Consider the following 27314-nt stretch of genomic DNA (forward strand, 5'->3'; position numbering starts at 1 on the left):
ATCCGTTTGACGTGCTGTCTACTTAACTGTGTCGGGTTATTGACGGATGTAAAATTTTTAGACGGTTGGTTTAGATTTGTGCTTAAAATTGACGTGTGTTCCATAAATTTTATGCTTGTCGATTACCCGTCCCTTTCCTTTTGGGCGGATAAGAAAATGACAGATATAACTTAAAATAAAATTAGATGATATTTACAGGAATTAGCACCATTGATTTATTTTCTTATTCTCATTCGGGACTTTCTGATAAGATTCCGTTTTCTTTCTTCGTTATTTGTTAATTAATTTTATTTTCAAAACATAATCATTGTGAAAAATACGTTTCGTTTTATGGTTTCAAAAAGAAAATCACAAATAATATAACGTTCCGTTCCTTGCAGTATCTAGCGCCATCTATCCAGCAGCTAGGATAAAAAATAAAAAAAAGAAAATCCCTCATTATAAATTGACAGTTGTAATATTTTTAAATAATCATAATTGTTTTATAATATTTTTAAATAACTACTTCTTTGCTGCCTTTCTTAAAGAATTATAATGAACGATGATCACAGAGGCGGCAGTAAGTATGATTTTAAAATGTTTGTATGTCCGACAACTTCTCTGAAGATATTGTGATATTATGTATGTATGTAAAATATATTGTGAAATGTGTATGGGATGCACTTGACGTATGTGGGACATGTACATATTTTTTTTTAATAAGACAACAAAGCTTGGAATATTAAGTGGATATTTTCCTATATGGTTATTCAACTGTATCAAATATTCTTCAGCAACCAAATTAGGGGTCATTGTACATTTTATATAACGTATAGATAGGGTGTTAGTGACATCGTAACGAAAAGTTTGAGGGATGATTCAGACCATGATCGCAAAAGTATGGATCGGAAAATAATTTTAAAAAAGCACTAATATTCTCATGAATTTTCCGACAGGAAATTCCATTTGATATCAACTCAGAATCATGGTCTGAATCATCCCCCTCAGTATTCGTTACGATGACACTAACGCCTGTATAATATTATAACTTATGTTGATTTTCATTGATTTTTACTGTTTGTAAGTACAAAAGTGGATGTTTTTACTTGTGGATCACACAAATTACGATGCTTTTGCTAAAAGAATTATAATGAGAAAGTATTATTTTTATGTATAAACAATGAAATAAACGTGTAAATAATATAATTAACGTGTTTGATTGATCTTCATCTTCAGATCGCAATATTTTGAAAAGCAAATATATTTTTATTGCGAATTTTAAAATAATGTTCTACAACACAACAAGATAATGGAAGATAATCCAAAAATCAAAAACATATTTCTGTCAAATCTTCAGATTAGGTAAGCGGACCCCGTGAAAACGGGACTACGGAGATGATGACCATAACATTATCTTTCTAGCATCGTTGTCCCGATTTTCACGGGGTCCGCTTACCGAACCTGGAGATTTGACAGGTCCGGTTTTTTACAGAAGCGACTGCCTGTCTGACCTTCCGAAGGGAAACCAGCCCAATACAGATTAGGTCACAACGTCACATGCCTGCGAAACGACATTTCCCGGATATTATCTGGATACGACACGATGTTTTCCTTCACTACTGAGCGTGTGCGTTACCCCAACAAGAAAGTATCTCCTAGAGTTATATGAGTAGAACGTATAGTTGGTGCCTTATCTGCTGTAAATGTGCCCCCACATAAAAAATGTGTGCCCCCTGTCGTTTCGAAAAAAAATCGAAAAAACGATTCTTGCTGGGGTAACGTTTTTCTAGCAGGAAAATTCTAAACGAATGATCGGAGAGAGAAAAACTGTGCATGGCCAGATAGCTTATATGTGTGCCAAAATGTGCCCCCAAAAATAAAATCTGTGCCCCTTCAGATTTTCGAGATATTGCATTTCCTGCTGGAGTAACGTTTTGATGAATAGTATATCTCTAAAACCATTGCATGTGCCCCTGTAGAATAAACATACGCGAGTAGCTCTTAATGTGTGCCCCTTTGTGCCCCAATTAGATTTTAGAAAATATTTATAGTTTTCAAGTTATCGCGGTTTTATGAAAACCCGAAAAAACATCGCAGCGCCTAAATGAGACAAGGCATAACTTCGCTGAAAACTGTATTCGGTCTTTCTTGACGCTAATAATAACCATACAAAGTTTCAAAAATGTTCATGCATGCGTTTTTGAATAATCTTGCTAAAAGTAAAAACGATGGTGTCATAACTTTGACGGCAAAATACAAGGAACTGGCACAATCCCAGATGTGTAGGTGTAAACCAAAATCTTGTGCCTTTAGTCAAAAATATATGGTGAAAATATTGAGCTTCAAATGTTACGCATTAAGTAAATATAAACAAAAAACCAAAATATGTAAACAACGGCTGGTTATCCGACCAAATCTGAATGACTACTAAAAAGCGACGGATTCATACATATCGATGACCTTCTTTACTTTATTCACTAACCGGTTCACACGTGTTGTGCCTGAGTACACTGAAGTAGAAAAGTAATAACTAATAAAATAAAGTTGTTATTGGATTATATTTTAATAGCTGTTTCTATGACCTTACACATGATTAAGTACATTTATAAGAGCCATTTTCAAATAAAATGTACATGTGACTAACATGCTCAAAATCGTGACCAAACTGTTTTGTGACATACCTGTATTTTTATACTAATGTAAATAATAATTTCCACATCAACAAGCTGTTTCATTTATATAGTCACAAGGTGCATTTAATATATTTTTTAATTAGCCCTCAAAACTTTTGAACGCGACTGTAAGGACAACAGCTTAGGTATAATACGTCCAATAAAGAAGGTCATCGATATGTATGAATCCCTCGCTTTTTAGTAGTCATTCAGATTTGGTCGGATAACCAGCCGTTGTTTACATATTTTGGTTTTTTGTTTATATTTACTTAATGCGTAACATTTGAAGCTCAATATTTTCACCATATATTTTTGACTAAAGGCACAAGATTTTGGTTTACACCTACACATCTGGGATTGTGCCAGTTCCTTGTATTTTGCCGTCAAAGTTATGACACCATCGTTTTTACTTTTAGCAAGATTATTCAAAAACGCATGCATGAACATTTTTGAAACTTTGTATGGTTATTATTAGCGTCAAGAAAGACCGAATACAGTTTTCAGCGAAGTTATGCCTTGTCTCATTTAGGCGCTGCGATGTTTTTTCGGGTTTTCATAAAACCGCGATAACTTGAAAACTATAAATATTTTCTAAAATCTAATTGGGGCACAAAGGGGCACACATTAAGAGCTACTCGCGTATGTTTATTCTACAGGGGCACATGCAATGGTTTTAGAGATATACTATTCATCAAAACGTTACTCCAGCAGGAAATGCAATATCTCGAAAATCTGAAGGGGCACAGATTTTATTTTTGGGGGCACATTTTGGCACACATATAAGCTATCTGGCCATGCACAGTTTTTCTCTCTCCGATCATTCGTTTAGAATTTTCCTGCTAGAAAAACGTTACCCCAGCAAGAATCGTTTTTTCGATTTTTTTTCGAAACGACAGGGGGCACACATTTTTTATGTGGGGGCACATATTTTTTATGTGGGGGCACATTTACAGCAGATAAGGCACCAACTATACGTTCTACTCATATAACTCTAGGAGATACTTTCTTGTTGGGGTAACGCACACCTACTGAGCGCATGATTATCATTTAATATCCAAACATGAATTCGAAAATCATAGGTTTACGCCCATGCTGGATTCGAACCTGCGACCTCACAATGAGAGTCAGTTCTAACTAGGCTTCCACATCAATGATCTACAACATAACATGAAAGATATTTTATTGATTAACAAAGACTTAAGTTATCAGAATCTATGATATGACATGAAAGTAATCATAATCCTTGCGATATCGACAGTAACATCACAAACTGATCGATCTGTTTTTAAACGTTTTATTTTTCATACAAAAAGAAATCACTACATCATTTAAATGGTAATATTTTATCAGTCATGCCGATATATTTTTTATAATCGATTATGTTACAGGATGCTCATTTAAAATTAAGGAGGTATGTTAAAATTGGAATATTGGTGTGGCGGCGTTCAGTTTATGAACGCACCCCTTAACTGACAGATAGCTGTCAGGTCACTGCTGTCAGTGAGCTGTCAAGAGACTACTCTCGCTAGACTTGTAACGCACACGCACTCTGTTATTTTGTACCGACTAATTTGATAAGGATAAAGTATTGTGATCAGTGATATTGTGAGAGCAATAATAAACTATTCGTCCAAGTGGAGTTGTTCTATTATTGAGAAGGGGATCTTTGTGTATCCTGCACCCGTCCCCTCAATGGTGACCCCGACGTGATTTGAACACGCAACCTACACCTACTGTTAATGTACCATCATCACAGACACCACTCTCACAGTCACACACAGACAAACCCATCACACAAAACACCACACTTACTCATCCTTCTCCACGTTCGCCACCGAAGTACACTACTCGTTCGGGCAGAAGAGTAAGGTTTAATCGTCCTTTTGACCTTTAACTTCCTTTCTCCGTGGGGGGGTGGTGTGGCGGCGTTCAGTTTATGAACGCACCCCTTAACTGACAGATAGCTGTCAGGTCACTGCTGTCAGTGAGCTGTCAAGAGACTACTCTCGCTAGACTTGTAACGCACACGCACTCTGTTATTTTGTACCGACTAATTTGATAAGGATAAAGTATTGTGATCAGTGATATTGTGAGAGCAATAATAAACTATTCGTCCAAGTGGAGTTGTTCTATTATTGAGAAGGGGATCTTTGTGTATCCTGCACCCGTCCCCTCATTGTGTTTCGAGATTAAAGATTTGGGAGGAATATCCATGTTAACACAAATCTCGCAAATGCTAATTATCTCCATCACTGCTAATAAAATTCAGTAAGTAGCGCTTAAAATACAAAAAAGCTTTATAATACAGACAAGACATAACAACGATAGATATTTTCACAGTGACATGCTTATACTATAAATAACCAGTTTTTTTTTTACAAAAAAAAAGTGGCAGCAAAGATGTACTACTTATCTAGATATAACAAAATTCGCAATATGCTCGCCTGTAGCACATAATAGGAATAATTATTAAAAACAAAACAACACCAATGCACTACTAAATGTAGCTTGTCAATTATAAAAAAAAGGTCTACACAAGTAGAAGACATTCAAACAAAAAATCTTACGTCAAAGTGAACGTCATGTCAAAGAATAATAAAAAATAATAAGATGAGATCTATCCGACTAGATTTAGTTCATTAAATACCTACACATTAAACATAAAACAAGGATTATTCAAACAATAGACGCCCATGTCAGTTATGGGGAAAAAAGTATTTGAATCCGGGCTCTTCGTTCGTTCTGGTACATTCAAGTCGTGGACGAAATAAAAGGATATTAGTGGTCACACACCCTACAGTGGACACATAGATAAGAAAATACTGAGAAGGTGGCATGAATCGTACCGAAAAATAAAAACTAACATCAAGCACGTCTACGAATGACGGTGCGAGCGAATTTAACCAGACAAATACTTAAAACTGGAGATGCGCCGAATCATCGTATAAGAAAACCAGGTATGCTCAATCCTATGGCAAGCCGCCATTGCTAGCCCTTGATGACGTAAGTGTTACCATTAAATCTGTATCTCCAACATTCCAAGGACGTAAATTTTATAATTGAAAATTAAGTGAATTACTGGTGCTAATTCCTGTAGATACCATCTAATTTTATTTTAAGTTATATCTGTCATTTTCTTATCCGCCGAAAAGGAAAGGGACGGGTAATCGACAAGCATAAAATTTATGGAACACACGTCAATTTTAAGCACAAATCTAAACCAACCGTCTAAAAATTTTACATCCGTCCATAACCCGACACAGTTAAGCAGACAGCACGTCAAACGGATTGCATACCAGCGACGTACCTTTTGATTCGCCCGGGTTATTCATTCATTTACTCATTCTTCCTAAAATTAAGAGCTGTGAATCATCCGTCCCTTTCCTTTTCGACGGATATGAAAATGACGGATATAACTTAAAATAAAATTAGGAGGTGTTTTCAGGAATCGGGGCCACTGATTAATATATTATTTGTCACATTATATTACAAGGTGGACCGACGATCTGGTGAAGGTCGCGGGAAGCCGCTGGATGCGGGCAGCGCAGGACCGATCGTCGTGGAGATCCTTGGGGGAGGCCTATGCCCAGCAGTGGGCGTCGTACGGCTGCTGATGATGATGATGATTTGTCACATATACATAAATCATTAAAACTGTAAGTAAATCTTTTACTAAAAGTACAAAATTTCCAACTAAATTAAGAACATTGGACGTGGTTAATTTATTTTTTACGAAATGGCAATGCTGGGTCGGATGACGTCAGCTGGGCTAACCTTGAAATGCTAGCTGTCAGTTTTGAGCATACCTGGTCTTCTTATACCATGAGCCGAATAGTGATTCAACTGAATATTATTTGTTATATATATAAGTATTTATTTGATTTGACTAGTTTTGTTATTTAATTTTGGTGTGTAGTTTTGCCACAGTTTTGCTGAAACCATATGAAAAAGAACCAAAGTAAATGCGGGTATTCGGCTCATCTCTACTGTTAGATTGAAAAGAATCGATCTAATATCGTAACGAACGTCACAACACTAGCTTATATACTTTGACAGCTCTAATTCTTACCGCGTATTTGAGACGATTGTAAAATGATATTGAAATATGATCAATAATTGTACTGAAGTGGTCGTTCTGTTTAAAACTACAAACAACCTTAGACAAAACTTCTAAGCTTTTGTGCGACTAGGTAAGGTAGATTGCGATGTAATCGTCGCAGGCGTCGAGCACCGCCTGCTGCAGCGCGGGGTCGCGGCCCGCCAGCGCCGCGCTGTGGGACGGCAAGAACAGCGTCATGCGCGATGACGAGCCCCACGAGTGGTTCAGAGTACCTACATGAGCAACACATATACAGGGTGTAATTTACACCGGTACGAATACTGAGGAAAATTGATTCAGCTCATTCTGACTGTTAACACTTTCAAGGACAGAACTAATGACGTTCCGATCCCAAGGTGTCATAAATATCACCTATTTTGAACCACCAATGACCCATGATCTCTGTCCGTGAAAGGGTTAATATCGAATGGTAATTTCCGTCGCAAAAGTATGAAATTGAACATAATTTAAAAAATATTTTGATGAGTTTTTTTTTTATATAACTCCACTTGATATTAACACTTTCAAGGACAGAACGTCTACGGAAGTTCCGATCCCAAGGTGTCATACTACCTTTTATGAACCATCAATGACCCATGGTCTCTGTCCGTGAAAGGGTTAATATGGACTTAGAATTATGAGCCGAGTCACCCTCAGTATTCGTTACGGTGTCAATTACACCCGTATTTTTTAAAATCTTAAGCATAGAATAAGGAATAATACTACGTATAGAACAACTCTCCGCCCCCCACCAGCGACTGAACTAGGTTTTTTTACCTCACCCCTCGGTCTTACTTTTGTCTTCAATCGTATGGGCATCAGACGTCACACAGATGCTCGTGTACGATAACGACAATGTGTAGTGTCTGTGTAAAACAAAGTTGTGTATGAAGTCTAAATCATAGACTAAATCAAATAAGAAGTGGAAAAAAAGAATTTGTTTGATTTTGTAACAGGTTAAGAAATAAACTATTTTTTTTATAAGTCTCTGGGGTGTGGTACAGTACTGACCGTAGTACCGCAGCGGCCAGTCGTGCGGCGAGTGCTGCCGCGCCAGCAGGCAGGCGGGCGAGGCCCCCGGCGGCAGCACCCGCGCCGGCCACCAGGCGCACGTGCCTAGCTTGTGCCACACCACATCCTCGTAACTATCCAAATAAAAATAATTACAAAAATAGTTCATTTTCAAACACACCATTTTGGCCACCAGACCACTCGCACTCGCTAATTGTAATTCACAATACTGCCACCAGATAGCGCTGTTTCAGTCCCATACAAATGCGCGTTTACGTTAACGCGATCGAGTAGTTATAAAAACTCGCACTCGGCGTACAGTCCGGCCCATGCCGCACTGTAAGTGGAGATGTCTACCGTCGTGGCGTGGTGGTGGCGATGAAGAAAACTTATTTCGAACGCCAGAACGCAGATCTCAACCAGACACAATGTAAAGTCTATTGTGTCTGGCATCTCGGCAGATGAGAGGTTAAACACTTGTTTTGAAGAACACTGTCAGTGTTCCTACAAAACAAAGACTAAAAGATAAACTATGTTTAAAATATAATCCGTATACGAAAGAAGTCCCGAAGGCCGCGGCGCTACTGTCGCAGATTCTGCATAGAATTATTATGACTTGTCAAGTTAGTTTCATTAAAATCCGCCGACTTCTTTCGTGGCGCGAATTACTATTTCAAACGTAGTTTATTTTTAGTTTGTGTTTTGTAGTAAAACTGTGTATGTTTAATTGAGTTTTAGAAATATTACAAGAAGCGACGCAAGATACTCCGCAACGGTTTAGTTCTATCAAATATTATCCTCTCAGACGACGCTCTGAGCCGAGGTTCGTGTCCAACTGGGCACCCTCAGGCAAGTTGTGTGAGAGCCCTCAACGCTCCCCATTCGTCCTTCCAAGTAGTTAATGCCATTTGCGGCAAATCAACTAGCCATGTTAAAAAAAGCAATGAATTCAGAATGGCAATGTTTCTCAAAAACTTTTCCCATCTGCTTCCTTTTACTTCCTATTTTTACCAAGAGCCATTTGCTTCTTTAGAGCAGTGGTTTCCAGGCTTTTTTGGCTAGGGACCAATTTGATTTAATTTTAATGTTCCCATGTTTAATTGTAAGGACACTGGCTGCTTTCCTTTTTCAAATTGTTCTTTCTTGTACGGTCACGAATATTAATATGTATACACTTTGAAACCATGTGTCATTGGCTTTTTTGGCATATGAATGAAACCGTAAGTCTCCTTAAATGTCAAATATGATAGTGCGACAGGGTTCTAAAGTGGGTACATAATATTGCTCATGACTGTACTATGGTCTTATCTGCCTAAAGGTTAGGTTATAGCGCTCTCTTGTAATAACTTTTGTGCCTTTTTAGTGCTGGGAACATTCCCGCGACCGGCATATCACTGCCGCCAATGCAGCATAACATAAACTGCCTATATACGTCCCACTGCTGGGCACAGGCCTCCCCTCAATCAACCGGAGGGGGTATGGAGCATACTCCACCACGTAAATGCAGCATAGATAAATAGAAATAAACAGATAACTACTACTTTGTGATACCTAGTTTGGTTAGGACATTACAGGCTGATCACCTGATTGTCCAAAAAGTAAGATGATCCGTGCTTCGGAAGGCACGTTAGGCCGTTGATCCCGGTTCTGACGTAAGTACGTAGTCGTTACATGAGTCATGTCAGGGGCCTATGGCGGCTCAGTAGTAACCCTGACACCAGGGTTGATGGGGTTGGTAATCCACCTCACAATCCACACGATAGAAGAAGAAGAATATCTACCCGACTCTCGGCCCCCACATGCAGCTGGGACACAGCTCGGTGTTCTCCTTCTCTTTCTTCACGGCCAGCTTGGTTCTGGTGCTGGACAGGATCTTCTCCACGAAGGGGGAAGCCTTCTGCGGCTTCTGAGGCGGGTTCTTGCGATCTAGGGGGGTGAATTCGTTTTTTAATACATAACATAACATACACAGCCTATGTCCCACTGCTAGGCACAGGCCTGCCCTCAAGCAACCGGAGCGGGTATGGAGCTTACACGATGCTTCTCCATTGCTGGTTGGTGGAGGTGTTTTACGGCTAATAGCCGGGACCAACGGCTTAACGTGCCCTCCGAAGCACGGAATCATCTTACTTTTTCAGTCAATAACACAGTAACCACAAAATTATTTTTGATGTACCTAACGGGATTCAAACCCGGGATCATGACCTGCTCAAGCATTGGACTTTGGATGCCTTTACTGATAGCTGTTACAATTTAAAATCCAAAAATATCTTTATTCAGTAGTTAACATAGTTACACTTTGAATCGTCAATTTTTACATAACGAACGTCTCATCCGCCTGAAACTCAGTAGTTTGTGTTTATGTGGCCATTTTAACCCCCCAGGTCGTTAGAAGCTGACTGCAGCTTACCCACATGGAAGCAATTCATCTAAGAATGCAATATTGCAATTTGACATTTGCGCATATAAAAGTAAATGCGCAATGCAAACAAATGTCAAACAGCAATATTGCTTCCTTAGATGAATTGCTTCGATGTGGCCATTATAATCCCCCTGTGCAGCCGGGAAAAAGTAACTAGAAGAAAAACCTCAGTGATATAAAACTTACGTATGATAGTGACAAGCCACTCACGCCGGCACGCGAGGTGGAAGGCGGCGGGGCAGGCGGGGCACTGCCGCAGCCGCCCCGCGCCCACCGCGCCTCCCCCGCCGCACACCAGGCACCAGCCGATGTGCAGGGTTATAGGCAGCTTCTCCGGGGAATTGGAGCTCTGTAATTTACAATATGATGTACTTTATCACCCCTTTTTTAATTTTGTCATTTGCAATGTATTCCTAGATTTGAACTTGTCAAGAACTTTAAAAACAACATAACGTAAGCTCACGACTATATCCCAATTGGAGTAGTCAGAGATACATCCACTGCAAGATGAACTAAGTACCCACACTTCTCCGAACATTCTGTTAGTCTAACATGATAGGTGAGCCGTATCGCCGCCTATGATGGTCGAGCCAACTGTCAAACTGCACTTCTTCCAATCATTTTATCCCCTGTTGGGATGCAGGGTTTGAATCACAGATTTCCACTTCTCACGACCTTTTGCAGCCCCTGTAGCTTGCTCCCATGACATGCACTTAAGATAAAATAAAAAAACAATAATTTAAACAATACTTGATCAGTTCAGTTCCCTAAACATACTGAAGTTGTTTAGACATTGAAAAGGCAAAGTACCTAAATGATAATGAACTGTTATTTATAACCTAGCCTCTAAGCATTTTAAGTAACTATGTATGGTCATGAGCATTAATATGTATACACTTTGGTACCATGTCACATTAACTTTTTTGACAAATTGAACTGTAAGTCTCACTAAATGTCAAATATGTTAGTGCGACAGAGTCCTAAAGTGGGTACATTATATTGCTCATGACTGTACGACAGCACAGGCGGCACAGCTTCCGTGACGCGCGCGGCGCTAATTATATCGAGGGCTTTGACCAATAGACGCAGCTTATGCTATCTACGTGGATATACGTCGTACGGGTATTGGTCAAAGTGCCGCGGGCGCAGTAAGTTATCAAGTAACTGTAGGTAGGTAGGTGTAGGTTCCTAACAGGGCATAGGCAATCTACTTAGAAGACTGAATTAATTGCTTGAGTCATAGGACACTTTAAAGAGAGAAAGGAAGATCCTTTTATTATTAAGTTATTTACTTAAATGCTTTTATTTTTATTGTAAATACTAGCTGAATATAGCTGAGTTAATGGAGGAAGTAAGAGAAGTATGTCAGGATCAAGGCAAAGGGAATTTCATAATCTCTGCACATTGGTGGCAAATAGGTGTGAATTTACTTATATATGTAAATAAATATATACATACTACAGGATCCACATTTTCCTTATTGTCCATTTGAGACATTTGTTTGTAAATGAAATTGTATCTCCAGCACTGGTGCAGATAATTCTCTATTTCCTTCTCTGTCACCATACTTTTTATCACCATTTCAAATTTATCTTCGGTGCTTGCATCAACATTCTTAACATAGTCCAAGACTTCAAGGTTCCACTCAGGATCACTCTCTAGCAAGTCATAGAAGTGGTCAAATAGCATTTCTTTGCCTCTCCGCACAAATTCTTTGAATGCATTCTCATATTTGCCCTGTTTTAGAGGCATGTGACGGACATCATAAGTGGCGTTCAGGTCTGGGTTGTTTGGTTTGGTTAATTTTACATTAAGGGGAACTATGTGTTCTTCTTTGATTTTCCTCTAGAATAAAAAAAATAGTAATGAAGTTTATGCTATTTTACTTTATTTTGTTCAAGAACTAATAGCTACATTTACAAAAATACGCATTAAATTCTTATCTGTAGGCCATTTTTAAACAAGGTTCCACAGATGGTATGTTTGAACCTTTATGTACCTAATCAGTAACTAGGTATAAATAAAGACTTTATTACTGACATTTACAATACTTATACACATGCTAGGTATAACTATGTTTGTAGGTAGGTATGTTTTTTTTAAGTCTTTAAAAACTAGAGAAATTTTGGTTCAAATTTAATATGATTTTATGATAGTTTAAAATTTTACTTAATACAAAAATAGCTCTCAAAGAAGACGATGTTTGTCAGCGAAACACTTGGCGCCGCATGATTGGGAAAAACCGACTCCGCGTAACGGGAAGTGGCGAGGGTAAAGAAGAAGAGGAGAAAAGCAAATAAAATATTTACCTTCCTAGCAACTGCTGGTTTTTCAGGCTTAGCAGCTATGATTGGTGGTGGGATTTTATTACTCCCATAGAACGGCCGGGAACGCTCGGCTAAGTGTAGACTGGTATATGGCAGCCAGAGCCTCTGCCCTGATCGCGTCATCTCCACGTAATAGCAAAGTTCTTCTGTAGTCTCCACGCTGCCGTCTTTCCTTGGTGTGATTCCTAGAACTTTTTGAAAACAAGGTTTTTAGTAAGTATTATTAAGGTCCGCGTGATACGGTGCGATTCCGGTCCACGCGGGAGAGGTTGACGGCAGACTGAAAATTAAAAGGTATTGCTTAGTAATGCCCATATGTCGCCGTCTACTCTACCGCTGTGCTGCCGGGTGCCGCGTGGATCGGAATCGCGTCTTACAAGTTACAATTTGAGCTTGTAAAACTGAATATAATGACGTTATCATATCCACAGTGCTGCTAAACAGACACATTTCCTTAACAACAATAATGAAGAATGTTTACCTTTATCATCATAAAATAATCCATCATCGTTTTTCACCACTTTAACTTTCGCATATAATTTCTTGCATATTCTAGCGAGCGCTATGTCGCCCAATTTCCAATGGTAAATACTCATTATAGTTTTAATTTAAAAGATAAATAATTTTCAACTCCCGCAGCCAAAAGTTTACAATTTATTTTATAATTTTCATTCACTCTTCGTCGGACCCCGCCATGTTTTAAAAATATAATTCGTTCTCTCTCACTTCCGGAATTAAAAGAATTATTTCTAATTATTTTAGTGTTAATTGTAATTTTAAAGTGAAACAATAACTACGTCATTATTCAACATATTTTCTTGATATTTTCGCTTATATCTATCTCGTAGCGTTACTACTAAGCACTAAAAACGCAGAATTATTATGACTGCCATCTAGTGTCGAGTAGAAATACTATAGTTATAAATTGTACAACTAGATGGCACTGCTTCAAATAACGAGTACTTAATATAACCAAAAGATGTCACTACTTGTTAATTTATGACAAAATTTATTTGTACATACATAAGTAATAAAAGTTATCTAATAAAAAACTAAGTCATTTTCAGTACCTATTTTGTTTCTGATTATTTATATTTATTTGTACATATAAGACAGATAAAAGAGAGATATCTACTTACATAGAAAACAGGCAAACCAGTGAGCCTGTCTCTTAAAAAGAGATTTCTGCTAGCTGACCTAAAGTAGATACGCGATAAAAGAGACATGCAGTCAATCTGATGTCTGGGATAATATTGAGCCGCCAAAGGCCCCTGACATGGCTCATGTAACGACTACATACTAAAGTAAATAGTAGCCGGGACTTAACGTGCCCTCTGAAGCACGGATCATTTTTCTTTCTTTATGCAGTGTAAAATTATATGGATAGACTTACATACGCCTATAAATTATTACTGTAGTATGCATATCCGTATCCTAAATTTAATAATTAATATCATCATGTCTTCCAAAATCCCATGGTTATACCTGCTTGAATAGTATTGTTAACTACGGTTTTATAAAAAAGTGTTGTCAGTCTAATCTTTTGTCTTGTCATGTGTGTCTTATTATTATTACAAGAATTTTATGCGAACTTCGTTTTATGTTCCAACCTGACCAGCAGGGCAGGGCTAATATACGCAACGTGATAAAATGTTGTCGCGGTCATTTTATCTAATATTTAAGTAATATAATAAGTCGTGTCGTTCTTATTCTGTCAAAATACGAACAAAACCACGTGCCACGCATTTTAGGAAAAAGCAAACATATCGATTTCGACACAATTTATTGAATCCATCGATAAGTTTAAAAGAGGTACACAAAAAAAAACCCAAACTTTAAACTTAACTAAACAAAACAAACACTACAAAAACCAAACTTAGAACTTTGGATAAACTTTGTTACTTATTATTATTTTATTATTATTAAGTTTATCACGCTGCGAATGTTAGCTCTGCTCCTTAATAAGTATACCTAAATGCGTATCCCTATTCCAGTAATTTAAGTAATAGTAATTTATTTATTTATTACTTAAATCTTTTCTATTTACATAGATTTAATTTATTATTATATTTTTTTTACCTGTTCATTTTTTATTGATTTTTGTCTGATTTTATTTATTCGTTATAATCTGGAAGTCTTCAAGTCTAGAGTGAATAGGCATTTGCTAGGTAAGCGTGATCCATCCTAGACCACATGGCATCGTCACTTAGGTTGGTATTAATAAACTAATCTCAGCCGAGACTGCTCAAGTCCCTTTTTTATATGAGAACTGTCACATTGACATGATCTTGAGGGCAGTCTCGAAGCTGAGATTAGTTGATTAATACCACCCTTACTATCAGGTGAGATTGTGGTCAAACGCGAGCCTATTTTATTAAAAAAAAAAAAACAGTCTAAAACATCATCCCGTCTCCTAAAATCCCTCTAACACACATGGTCACAGCTCTACACAATGCGTACACATAGCCGGACTGAGTAGCTGGATGTTATTTAAGATGCGAGCGTCTGATTGGTGGATCTGTGATGGGGCGTGGCTATATCGCAGCATCCAATGGGTGTGGACGGATCTCGCGGGACGAATCTCGTTGGGGACCACTGCGGGTAATCTGTTGCACAGATTTGTCTTATATAAGTGTGGGTACTAGATATACAGGGTGGGAGGGTGGTGTTATATTTAAGTTGGTTGTTCAGGGGTGAATGAAGTAGGTTGAAATTATGGTGAAATGAAACGTCATAATTTTGAAGTCAGTTTGGGGATTATATTATTATGTGTTCACGTAAATAAATTGATTTGATTTGTAGTATTTTATTGGTTTAGATAATATAATATAGCATCCAGTGTATATTTACATCACTCGTCGCCAACTATGTTTAGGTAAGTCCCACGTAATAGGGGCGAGCCTATGGCCATTAGCCGGGCACAGATCCTGGAATCTACATGATATTAGGCATAAATCCAAACATGAATTCAAACTCATAAAGTCGAATTCAGTAGTTTACAGCCCGAGCCGGGATTCGAACCAGGGACACTACGATGTAAGGACTATCCCGGCGTTGTTCCCGGGAATGTTTCCACTTATGTAAAAAAAGCTTTATTACCTTTGGGCAGAGAAGACTGATCAATCAGAAAGTCGATCGAATCAGAAATGAGGAGATCCGCAGGAGAACTAAAGTCACCGACATAGCTCGGAGAATTGCAAAGCTGAAGTGGCAGTGGGCAGGACACATAGCGAGGAGAACCGATGGCCGCTGGGGCGGAAGGGTTCTGGAATGGCGACCACGTGTCGGACGACGCTCAGTGGGTAGGCCCGCTACAAGGTGGACCGACGATCTGGTGAAGGTCGCGGGAAGCCGCTGGATGCGGGCAGCGCAGGACCGATCGTCGAGGAGATCCTTGGGGGAGGCCTATGCCCAGCAGTGGGCTGATGATGATGGTGATGATTCTAAACACTTCACAATACCTATTGAGTGCAATAGGAAGTAAACCATATCTCTTACTATCATGAAAAAATTATAACTTTCAAAGGCCGCACTCAGGGCTCTGAATATGGAGCTAGTCCGTCATGACCCATATATGGATCACTGGATTGTCAACGTGTTAAGTAATAAATAAATAAATAACTAACAACATAACATAACATAAACAGCCTATATACGTCCCACTGCTGGGCACAGGCCTCCCCTCAATCAACCGGAGGGGGTATGGAGCATACTCCACCACGCTGCTCCAATGCGGGTTGGTGGAGGTGTTTTTACGGCTAATAGCCGGGACCAACGGCTTAACGTGCCCTCCGAAGCACGGAATCATCTTACTTTTTCGGACAATCAGGTGATTCAAGCCTAAAAAGTCCTTACCAAACAAAGGACAGTCTCACAGAGTGAGTGAAATAACTATTGCTTAATAAATTAAAGAGTTTTTACAACGGGAACACTCCCACTTTGGAAACATTCCGGGAACAGCATATTACTGATTGTAACTCATACCTAGGAGGCGGGGTAAAGATAGTACCTACGCCATTCAAGGTTACTTAGTTTACTTATAACATTAGTGTCGAACATTTTAAGTTCAAAGTTAATCGCAGATAAGGGGAAAATTATAGCATAAATATGTACTTATTTGCTTGTAATTTCAATCCTAGCGTTTCTTATTTGCTAAAATATCGCCGAATTGAAAGTTTTCCTTCCTAGCAGGTGTGGAGTTAGTACTATTAAACAGAACGACCAGTTTAGTACAACTATTGATTACTTATATTTCAATAAAATAACATTTTACAATCGTCTCAATGCGCGGGAGGACTTAGATCTGTCAAAGTACGTGAGCTAGTGATGTGACGTTCATTAGCATAGTGACGTATCATTCGATATTAGGTCGAACGATTCATTTCTATATAACAGTACTTATGATAAATACAAAAAAATAGGCTTCTTCTTCTTCTATCGTGTGGGTTGTACGGTGAATTACCAACGTCATCAACCCTGGTGTCAGGGTTACAATTGAGCAGCCAAAGGTCCCTGACATGGCTCATGTAACGACTACTAACTTACATCAGTAAGTAGTAACCGGGACCAACGGCTTAACGTGCCTTCCGAAGCACGGATCATCGCACACAAAGTCACAGACAATCGCAACATTGTGGATGACTGGAATGTATTGTTTGTGTTTTTAATTTGTGTTCAATAAAATATTATCTCTTTAACTGTAAAAAAAAACATTGGAAATATTGTAAAGACTTCCAAAATAAGTACCTATTTTAATATGATTAAATAGGTAGTTTGCAAGCCAAGGCCAGGTCAGGTAAGTCATCCGAAAATGTCCAAAAGTGAAAGCGGTTGGCAGATGTACACTACAGACAGAAATTACGCACTTTCGCTATAGGCGTAAACGCTTTACGCACGTAATGTATGTGGTAATAAGTTAAAGTAAGAAACACCTTTTATTTTAATTAGTTGCCAAATTACATAGTTATTGGGCAGGCCTTGTGGTGGAGCTTTATGTATGATAAATGCTTGTAATTTTTGCCAAGCCCTACTACGGCTCAGTTGGTAGAACGCTTGCCTCTCACTTTGAGGTCGCAGGTTCGAATCCAGCACCTAAACCAATGATTGTCGGATTTTTTTTCCGAATTCACGTTTGGATCTTAAATGATTATTACTTGCTCAGCGGTGAAAGAAAACATCGTGAGGAAATCCACTTCCCGAGAAATGCATCTCTGACCTGCGTCTCTGTAACCCCATTGTGGATTACATGCGTGATAACATTTTTATTATTACAGAACATTTATACGTGTACGTCATTTTAAATATAATACGTTTCTTGTTACACCTTTAACAATGCTTTTAATAATGAATAAGTATAATATGACAATAACTTGTATTTCCATACATGAAATGTAAAACAGAGGCGATTGTATCGATCTTTGCTCATTGCCTATTGGCATGAGACGTGACAGACATAATACTGGGTGTTAGTGACATCGTAACGAATACTGAGGGGGTTGATTCAGACCATGATTCTGAGTTAAAATCAAGTGGAATTTTCCGTCGCAAAATTCATGTTTTTTTTTTAGTTTTTTTTTTAAATATTTTCAATTCTATACTTTTGCGATGGAAAATTCCACTTGATATTAACTCAGAATAATCAAATGAATCATCCCTCTCAGTATTCGTTACGATGACACTTACACCCCGTACAAGTACATACGGTAGCCATATAAGTAGGTATGGGTGTTAGTGACACCGTAACGAATACTGAGGGGGATGGTTCAGACCATGACCCTGAGTTGATATCAAGTGGAATTTCGTGTCAAAAAATTCATGAAAATTTTTCTTTTCTTTTTAATTATTTTCCAATCCATACTTTTGCGACGGAAATTTCTACTTGATATCAACTCAGAATCATGGCCTGAACCACCCCTCAAAGTTTTCGTTACGATGTCACTAACACCCTGTATAGGTCGTAATACAAATTAAATATGTAGTAGCTTGCAGTAGCTTAGTTGAGCCGTAGTAGTCCAGTTGGTACAACGCTTGCCTCTCATTTTGAGGTCGCAGGTTCGAAAAAAATACTATTTGATCTTATGTTGGTACCTTACGCAACTAGCCATCGTTCAAACTTCTCTATCTTCATAAGAAGTTTAGATTTCCTTCCTTTAAAAAATGAAGATTTGATCTAAAAAACGGTTAGATTAAACGATGGCAGCGAACAGGTCGGAGATCCACCTCCGGTAGAACAATCGTGCGCACGCGCCGACTGCCGACCCTTGTTCACGTCCTGTACACTCTCGCACACAAGTGATTGCATAAAAATACAGACACAATTTATACGTTTCTAATTATATTTGCTGTTGCAGTTTCTTGTCATTTCTTCTCCTCAGCAAATTGACGTAAGTATCTGACAAACCTTGCAAAATGACGTAGATTCAAAAATGTTAAATTGACCTTCTACAAGTTTATCTATGATAATTACTTACGTTGAATAAATGATTCTGATCCTAATCCCCAAACCCTAAAACTAAAACCCAGATTCTCAAAGACAATTCTTATGAAAATGACCAAGAAACTATCTCCATGCTACTATATTACCTTATCTGGAATTTAACTCATAATAACCAGTGATGTGCCCTTCAAGAGACTGTTCCTAAAATGAGAACTGAAAAGCCGCAAAAGTTATGTTAAAAGAGCTTAATTACCTAGGGGGTTAAAATGGCCACATCGAAGCAATTCATCTAAGAAAGCAATATTGCTATTTGACATTTGCTTCGATGAATTGCTTCGATGTGGCCATTTTAACCCCCCTGACATTACCACATTTGTCAAATCTTCAGGTGAGATATAATCTTCAGGTGGACCATGTAAAAACGGAAAAAGTTCTAGGGAGATTATCTCACTGTGGATTTGATACTGTAAATAAATAAACTGATAAATAATCAACCTGTTTTGACTTCACAAAGAGAAAATTTAAATAGAAAAAAAAACTGACTTCGACGGGACTTGAACCCACAGCTCTTGTCAAGCCGGTACGAGCGTGATAACCATTACACCACCGGGTCCTCCTCCTGTCCATGTGAAATTCTTTTGATCTATATATCGTCATTAACCCTGGAGATTGTTGGAATGGCGCCCACGAGCATTCACAAGACCGTCGAGGAGGTCGGGTTCGATTCCCTATAGGAAAAAAAAAAATTACTTTGTGAGACTGTCCTTTGTTTGGTATGGACTTTACAGGCTTGAATCACCTGACTGTCTGAAAAAGTAAGATGATTCCGTGCTTCAGAGGGTATGTTAAGCTGTTAGTCCCGGCTATTAGCCGTATAAACATCTCCACCATCTGCAGCGGAGCAGCGTGGTGGAGTATGCTCCATACCCCCTCTGGTTGATTGAGGGGAAGGACGACATCGTACGGCATACAGGATATGACTGGTTGTCGATAGCCCAAGATCATCGGAAGTGGAAAAACATGGAAGAGGCCTATGTCCAAAATTGGATATGAATTTAGGCTGATAAAGATAGATAGATCGTCATTAAGCCGACGCCTGTCTCTACCTATGCTCCATCACAGCAGGTACATATCCAAACCACTTCTCTGCCCCACTGTGCGGTCTTTGTCAGCATCTGTCGACAGTTTTTTGTGCTGGTGTCGATTTGCTCCGGCGCCGTCCGTTGCTTTCAATCTGACCGCGGCAGGTAGCTGATGAACTTTTACCTCTGAAGGTGCCCACGCGCAACAAATAACGGTTTTTTGTGACACTATAATATAACATAGGTACAATCTTCATAACACAACAACCTCCGTGGTCTAGGGCGTTGGGCTCGTCTGGAGGTCCGGGTTCAATTCCCGATGGGGAAATTGTCGAAATCACTTTGTGAGATTGTCCTTTGTTTGGTAAGGACGGTTGTGGTGGTGGACGTCCTGAGATAAAAGGGCCTCACTCAGCACAAGTCGCGGCGTGAACCACGACGCAAGATGAACTAAGTACCCAATCTTCTATCTCAATCATTACCGCTCTTTATAAAAAGCTCCAAATTGATTTAAGTCTATTTACGGAGGAAAGTGACAAAAAGCGTCTAGCGCGTGCGCTGGTAAAAACAGTTCGGCTCCAATGGTTTGTCGCAGGATCTACGGACACAGCCGGGATCTGAGATTAAGCGAAAGGTATAAAAAATATGAATAAGTTCGTATATTTACTTACCTACTTTATTTTAAGTAAATTTTAATTAAGTAAAGGAATTTAAAAATTCTGTAAGTATAGATATTTTGTCTCTTCTCTCATTAGTCATAATAAACCAGGGTTAGCCCTGTTCCGAGAACGTGCGACTTACCTCGTAGCAGTACGACTTGGTTTTTGACTAGACTTATTGTAGATTTGCTGCAGATGGCATTAACTACTTGGCCGGACAAATGGGGAGCGCTGAAGGCTCTCACCCGGTACAACGTTTAAGACAACAGGCCTGAGGGTGCCCAGTTGGACTCGAACCTCGGCTCAGGGCGTCGTCTAAGAGGAAAAATATTTGAAAGAGTTAATCGACCGTAGAGGGTCGATAGCGATAAGCGCTGATTGAGGGAAGTCGTCGACCACGCCGGCGGGGTCGGTATTGGGGTCCTGAAGTGTTTGGTGTCGCGAGCTGATTGGCTGCCTCTATGGCTAGAGTAATCTGGTCATCGGGATCGTATATTACGTCCTTCGGACGCCAATACCTCCTCCTGTTGGGAGGCCTGTGCACAATTTTCTTACAGCGATAAAAAACGAAGTTATTACCCTTCCAACACTCCTGACTGCCTTATGACACCGAAATGAGAAGTCCGTAGAAGCATTAAAAAAACACTAACAAATCATCCTTTTATCATATTCTAATCTTCTTCTATCGTGTGGGTTGTGAGGTAGATAACCAACCCCGTAAATCCTGGTGTCAGGGTTACTATTAAGCCGCCAAAGGCCCCTGACATGGCTCATCATAACGACTACTAACTTACATTTGATTCTAATAACGCTCTAAAAACAAAACAAATCTCATCTCTGAGAATCGATTAAAAAACAAAATAATGAGGCGGAAAAAAAAACGAAAGTCCAGGTAGCGATCAGCTGTTCCGCGACAGGTTGACGTGTATGTGTGTTGTGTGTGTGAGAGGACAGATGCTGCGTACATCTGCCGCGGCGCGTGCGCAGGAGGACCGGAGGGCATTGATACTTTAGAGGGCCTGTGACGTAATACCTCTTGTCGCGTACGAGATTAAGATTGTGCTCTGCTATTTATTTGTTTTTAGACTTATGGTAGGTATAATGTAGCAATTTGCCTCGGATGGCCTACTATTGCAGGGTAGCTTTTAAATATATAACTTTACACATAGATAGATATAAGAATATATAAGCTAGCCATAAGAACCTAGTCACGCTCACACACTACACTTCACAATTGGGGTAGTCAGAGGTACATCTATCGCAAGATGAACTAAGTACTCACATCTGACGCAGCTTTCTGACATTTTCTTTTTTCTATTTAACTTATTTATGAATTTTAAACAAGAAAAACGTCATAATAACTGCGGCATTTGTCACGTTTTTCTATGACGTCACAGTGTGCTTTTTCAAACAAACATATTAATTTCGTGTTTTGACGTTTAGGAAAAAGTAACTGATTTAACTAGTTGGAAACTAACCTATTCCAACATTAAGCAATGAAAATCATGTTTTTGGGGAACGCCGATTGGTTCCGCCATTTTGTCGCTAACAAAGTGATGACCCCGTCGTGATTCAATTCATAACATACTTACTTTTCCGAAGACACCAATGACTGGTATTGAATTTGTTTTGATATGGTGATTCAAAATGGCGGTTTACAATGCCAAGGCACTGATGTACGCGTCAGAGCTTGCGTAGTTGGGAAGTGCGTCAGTGACCACAAGTCGACGTGACTTTTCGATAAATTCTTATTAGGTACACTTCACTTGATGCCAAAGATATACCAATAGGAAATAACTTCTCATCTCCCTAGCATTATCCCGTTTTTCACAGGGTCCGCTTACCTAACCTGAAGATTTGTCAGGTCCGGTTTTTTACACAAGCGACTGCCTGTCTGACCTTCCAACCTCCGAAGGGAAAACCATTTCTCGGGAATGTTGGTTTCCGTCACCACTGAGCACGTGAGATAATATAATCATTTATGATCCAAACATAAATTCGAAAACAAATTCGACAATCATTGGTTTAGGCCTGTGCTGGATTCGAACCTGCGACCTTAATAGTGAGAGGTAAGCGTTCTACCAACTGGGATACCACGGCTCCTACTTAGGAAATCCTAATAGGAAATAAATAAGAAAATATAAAAAAGAATATGTGCAAATTAAGCACAAACAGAATATAAAAAAATGTAAAATGCATAGTTGTTAAAATTAAGATCTGAGCAAGAAAGTGTATTTGATTTGAATAAAACAAATACTAGTCTACTACTAAACTCACAAAGTATAAATATATATACATAAATATCCTATATATGTCCCACTGCTGGGCACAGGCCTCCTCTCAATCGACCGGAGAGGGTAAATATACAATAAGTCAAAAATACGACAATAAAAAAAAGTAGCAGCAGGGATCCCAGCTTAGTCAGACAGACCTCCCCAGGTTTTCAGGATAATAATTAAATCATATATAAATAAACCTTCCGACATTCTAAAAAGAATAATATGTTGGATTTTTGCATGCCAAATTGCGGCAAAATGTGAGGTTCAAAAATAATTCTAAGATCTTATGTTACCATGTTTTTATTCAAATAAATAATTTGTGATTTGGCAGAATAAAAATATTGGCAACAAACATAATACATTCAGCTAGAGGCTGATGCCTTCTATTAAGCTTATATGGCCTGTGTCAGAAGGCACTGCTCTTCCAAAATGGTCATTTTTCGGCAGAAGAATCATAAAAGAATTGACTTAATAAATGACCTAAATATAGTGGCAAACACATATTAAGCTCACAACTATATCCCCAATTGGAGTTGTGAGTTCACATTGAAATGATAGAGAATAAATTAATAACTAGTTTTTGTTTGACGTGACTTATTGCAGATTTGCCGCAGACGGCATTAACTACTTGACCGGGCAAATGGGGAGCGCTAAGGGCTCTCACCCGGCAAATAACTAGTGTAACTACCTATTCAGTAGTTAATGTAAAATAATATGTCATGTAATCATTACAATTTCGATCAGTATGCTTCAATGGGTCGAATGAGTTTACCAATTTTACGAGAATTAATGGGTTTTCCATGCTTCATATCTTAAATATTTTATTATTCTAATTGGACAGTTTGCTTGACTTACGTAACAATAAATACCCATCAAGTATCAATACAGTTGGTGCACAGTACATGTTGGTCAGCTGTCGTCTCGCGGCGGCGCGCGCGCATCTCGCATCAGCCCGTCTGTGTGCGCGCCCGCGGTATCTGCGCGGACGCAGCCACCCGGTGTAGGTGGTGTGAGACAGAGGAGAATTGCTGCAGAGTAGTGTCCCTTATTAGTGATAGGGCTCTTGTCTACACTACATGTGTGTATTGATATCATACAGCCAACATAATATACGAAATTGATGACGTCATGGTCGTTTAAGGATACCGATTTTTAGATGAATTCAAAGAAGACCTTGAGGTCGCCTCAATTGAGGACGACGGAGAGGAAGTTTTTTTTTTGACGTGACTTATTGTAGATTTACCGCAGATGGACAAATGGGGAGCGCTGAAGGCTCTCACCCGGTACAACGTTTAAGACAACAGGCCTGAGGGTGCCCAGTTGGGCGCGAACCTCGGCTCAGGGCGTCGTCTGAGAGCAAAAATATTTGAAAGAATTAATCGACCCTAGTGTGTGGGATAAGAGATTGATTGAGGGAAATCGTCGACCACGCCACGGTGGGGTCGGTATCGGGGTCCTGAAGTGTTTGGTGTCGCGAGCTGATTGGCTGCCTCTATGACTAGACGGAGAGGAAGGTTCGAGTGGACATCTAAGAATACATGTGTCTGTTAATCAACGAAAATCTCTTAATATAACTTACCCCTTTTAACATTACATAACGCGTTCCCCGCTCCCCGCTCTTCCCTCGCACCACGTCAATGAGTCATCGACACTGACCACGCAATCTTGAGCCATGATAAATATGCGCACGCGCCGATATCTGACGCCTGCGACGTTTCAGATCAACGATCAACGCCAGGTGAACGAACTATACGTTGTGTAACTTAATTATTAACTGGAATAATTGAAGTTAATTATTGTATTGCAATAATGAATTGGTTGTTGCTGTATGATAATTGGCGTGGTGTGAGTAAATTGGCTATTATTATGTAACAGGACAACATCTTTATTTAGATCGTCTAGCTATTAGTTCATTCTTAAGAATAGGTTGTGCCTATCCAATGTTTAGATGTGACTTGTTTTTTATTTTTTATAGTTTTGGCTGGGGCAATTCCTTTGGGCGTCTCTTACTTCAGTAGCCCGGAGTGAGATGGTGGCTGAGTTCGAATAGGGACTCATACCTACAGGGTACAACGTAGAACCCTTGCGCAGGGATACGGGTGAAGACCTCAACGGTTGCAGAGGCGGAGATGTGAGCCATCGATACGGCAATGCAGGACGGAAGGAGCAAGTCACAGGGACAGTAACATGGAACCTGACAGAGGGCAACAAACGTCAGTACCATTCAGAGGCGGAGGACAGGAGTCCTAGTACGGCTTTGAAATAGAGTACTTTGGGCGCCATCCCACTACGAGTATTAGAATTCTTATTTAAAATACGTGAATAAGTCAAAAAGATGCATAAGATTATTTTTGGTCGTCTTAGAGTGCCTTCTTTTTCTAGAGCATTATAATTTTTAGCATTTCATAATTTTCTTTCCACAATAACAGGCGAGGGTTGAAAGTTAGTGTTGACTTAAGGGCATATAATCGCTGAACCCTGACCCTTGTTCGGTGGACTGCGGCACTGACATTTTATTTTGACGTGACTTATTGTAGTTTTGCCGCCAATGGCATTAAGTACTTGGCCTTAAGACAACAGGCCTGAGGGTGCCCAGTTGGGCGCGAACCTCGGCTCGTCGTTTATTGAGAGAAAAAATATTTGAAAGAACTAATTGACCCTAGAAGGTCGATAGCGATAAGTGCTGATTGAGGGAAATCGTCGACCACGCCGGCGGGGTCGGTATCGGGGGCACTCACGTACATTGAAGTATAATTCTGTATTTTTTGTTTTATTTTCTTCTTAGGTTGAGTAATTAATGTGGGTTGTCCGAAATAAATGTTTATTTCTTTTGACCAAATCGACCACGTTTGACCACCGCCATCGAAGGACGCAAAAGGGTAATGTGACCATATTTGGGTCTCTGGGTCAAACTACGGTAATTTTGGCAAGAAGCAGGTGTTGATAATTCAAGGTGTTCCCATGTTTTGGTCAAATAATAAAATTTACATATTGATCGGTTACTTTACGTCCCAATTAATGAAACGGCGCGTGACTTTGGTAATTTGTGATGCGGTTTTTTAATTAAGTTTTTGGGGAAGGATTAATGATTTAAGATCGCATATTGAGGATCATAATTTTGGTATTTAAATAAAATGTCGGTATTATTTAAAGAATGTCATTACAATTTGGATATATAATATGTACTTCCAGGAGTCCTAGTACGGCTTTGAAATATACTACTCTGGGGGCGATCCCACTCGCGTCAGTCAAAGTACTGAGGGGCGGAAGGCAAGAGGGAAACCACTGCCCTATTTTTCCCTAAAAAGTAGCATGGAGAACACCGACCAGAGCGTGGCTCTTAAATTAGTGATGATGAAAATGTACTTAAAGCTTTTGATTTTGTCATTATCCGTAAGAAATTAGGTAATAAATACCTTTATCCGAAATCAAACACATTACACGTACTCACGACGAAATCCCAATAGGGGTACATCCATCACAAGATGAACAAAAATACCCACACCTCACCTAGTTTCTGTTAGACCAACACATTACATTTACTTATTATTTAATAAAATATATTTATCATATAAGTACACAAACATAATAGTAATAAATTGTACTTAATAAATTTTACGAAACACAATATACTTAGGATAAAGCAAATAAATAATAGGCTAGTTTCCAACTAGTCAAATCAGTTACTTTTTACTAAACGTCAAAACACGAAATTACTATGAAATTTGTATGAAAAAGCAACCTGTGACGACGCGTAGAAAAACGTGACAAAATGTCGCACTTATTATTACATTTTTCTTTATTAAAATTCATAAATAGGTTAAATAGAAAAAAGAAAACGTTCAGCTGCTTGTCTTCCCGGGCATGTCGTAAAAACCGACAGAGGGATTGTGTCCTCTAACATGATGGACTAATGTTATGGGTGATAGGCTGATCCCTTATCACCATAAGGTTCACCATATCCAGCTTACGACAGCGTATCAACAGTGGCTGCAAGTTGTCTTTGATTACTTGTGGCTCTGTCCACCCCATTAGGGATTACGGGCGTGAGTTTATGTATGTATGTATGTAGAAAAAAGAAAACGTTTTTGTCATCTTTACATCTGTCTTTATTTAGTAATTATAATTTCATAATTTGTCTTTGACCTAGGAAACTAGCCAATTCCACTCCTATTCATTTCATCACAGTTTAAACATTTAAACAAGCTAAATTTTATAGGTACTAAACATCACGACTCAACGTTGAAATTCTAATTGGGCGTATAAAAACAAATAAGATATAACATTAATATGAAATAAGCTATTACAATAATGATCGGAGCACATGCTGGGGTTACTGACCTTAAAT

General features: G+C 39.0%; 2 protein-coding genes across 2 annotated transcripts in view; both read right to left on the reverse strand.

Annotated features, from left to right (window-relative positions):
* LOC126376630 (probable peroxisomal membrane protein PEX13) overlaps positions 1 to 27314 on the reverse strand; it is a 325664-nt gene that overhangs the window by 70946 nt on the left and 227404 nt on the right. The window lies entirely within an intron of this gene.
* Positions 6725 to 13150, reverse strand: LOC126376597 (uncharacterized). The gene is made up of 7 exons (XM_050024089.1): positions 12992 to 13150; positions 12493 to 12701; positions 11642 to 12028; positions 10370 to 10532; positions 9543 to 9687; positions 7762 to 7895; positions 6725 to 6983 (listed from the first exon to the last, which is right to left on the reverse strand). Exons 1-7 carry the CDS (start codon positions 13104 to 13106, stop codon positions 6838 to 6840), a joined length of 1299 nt encoding a protein of 432 aa, XP_049880046.1. The 5' UTR covers positions 13107 to 13150; the 3' UTR covers positions 6725 to 6837.

This window comes from Pectinophora gossypiella, chromosome 21 (genome assembly GCF_024362695.1).
Source record: "Pectinophora gossypiella chromosome 21, ilPecGoss1.1, whole genome shotgun sequence".
NCBI lineage: Eukaryota > Metazoa > Arthropoda > Insecta > Lepidoptera > Gelechiidae > Pectinophora > Pectinophora gossypiella.

Excerpts from the sequence above, each read along its gene's own strand:
- LOC126376597 (XM_050024089.1), bottom strand. The coding sequence starts at position 13,106 with ATGAGTATTTACCATTGGAAATTGGGCGACATAGCGCTCGCTAGAATA. Across the intron at positions 10,533-11,641 it reads AGGAAAATGTGGATCCTGTA|AGCTCCAATTCCCCGGAGAA; the intron begins GTATGTATATAT and ends TGTAAATTACAG. Across the intron at positions 6,984-7,761 it reads CTGGCCGCTGCGGTACTACG|GTACTCTGAACCACTCGTGG; the intron begins GTCAGTACTGTA and ends TTGCTCATGTAG.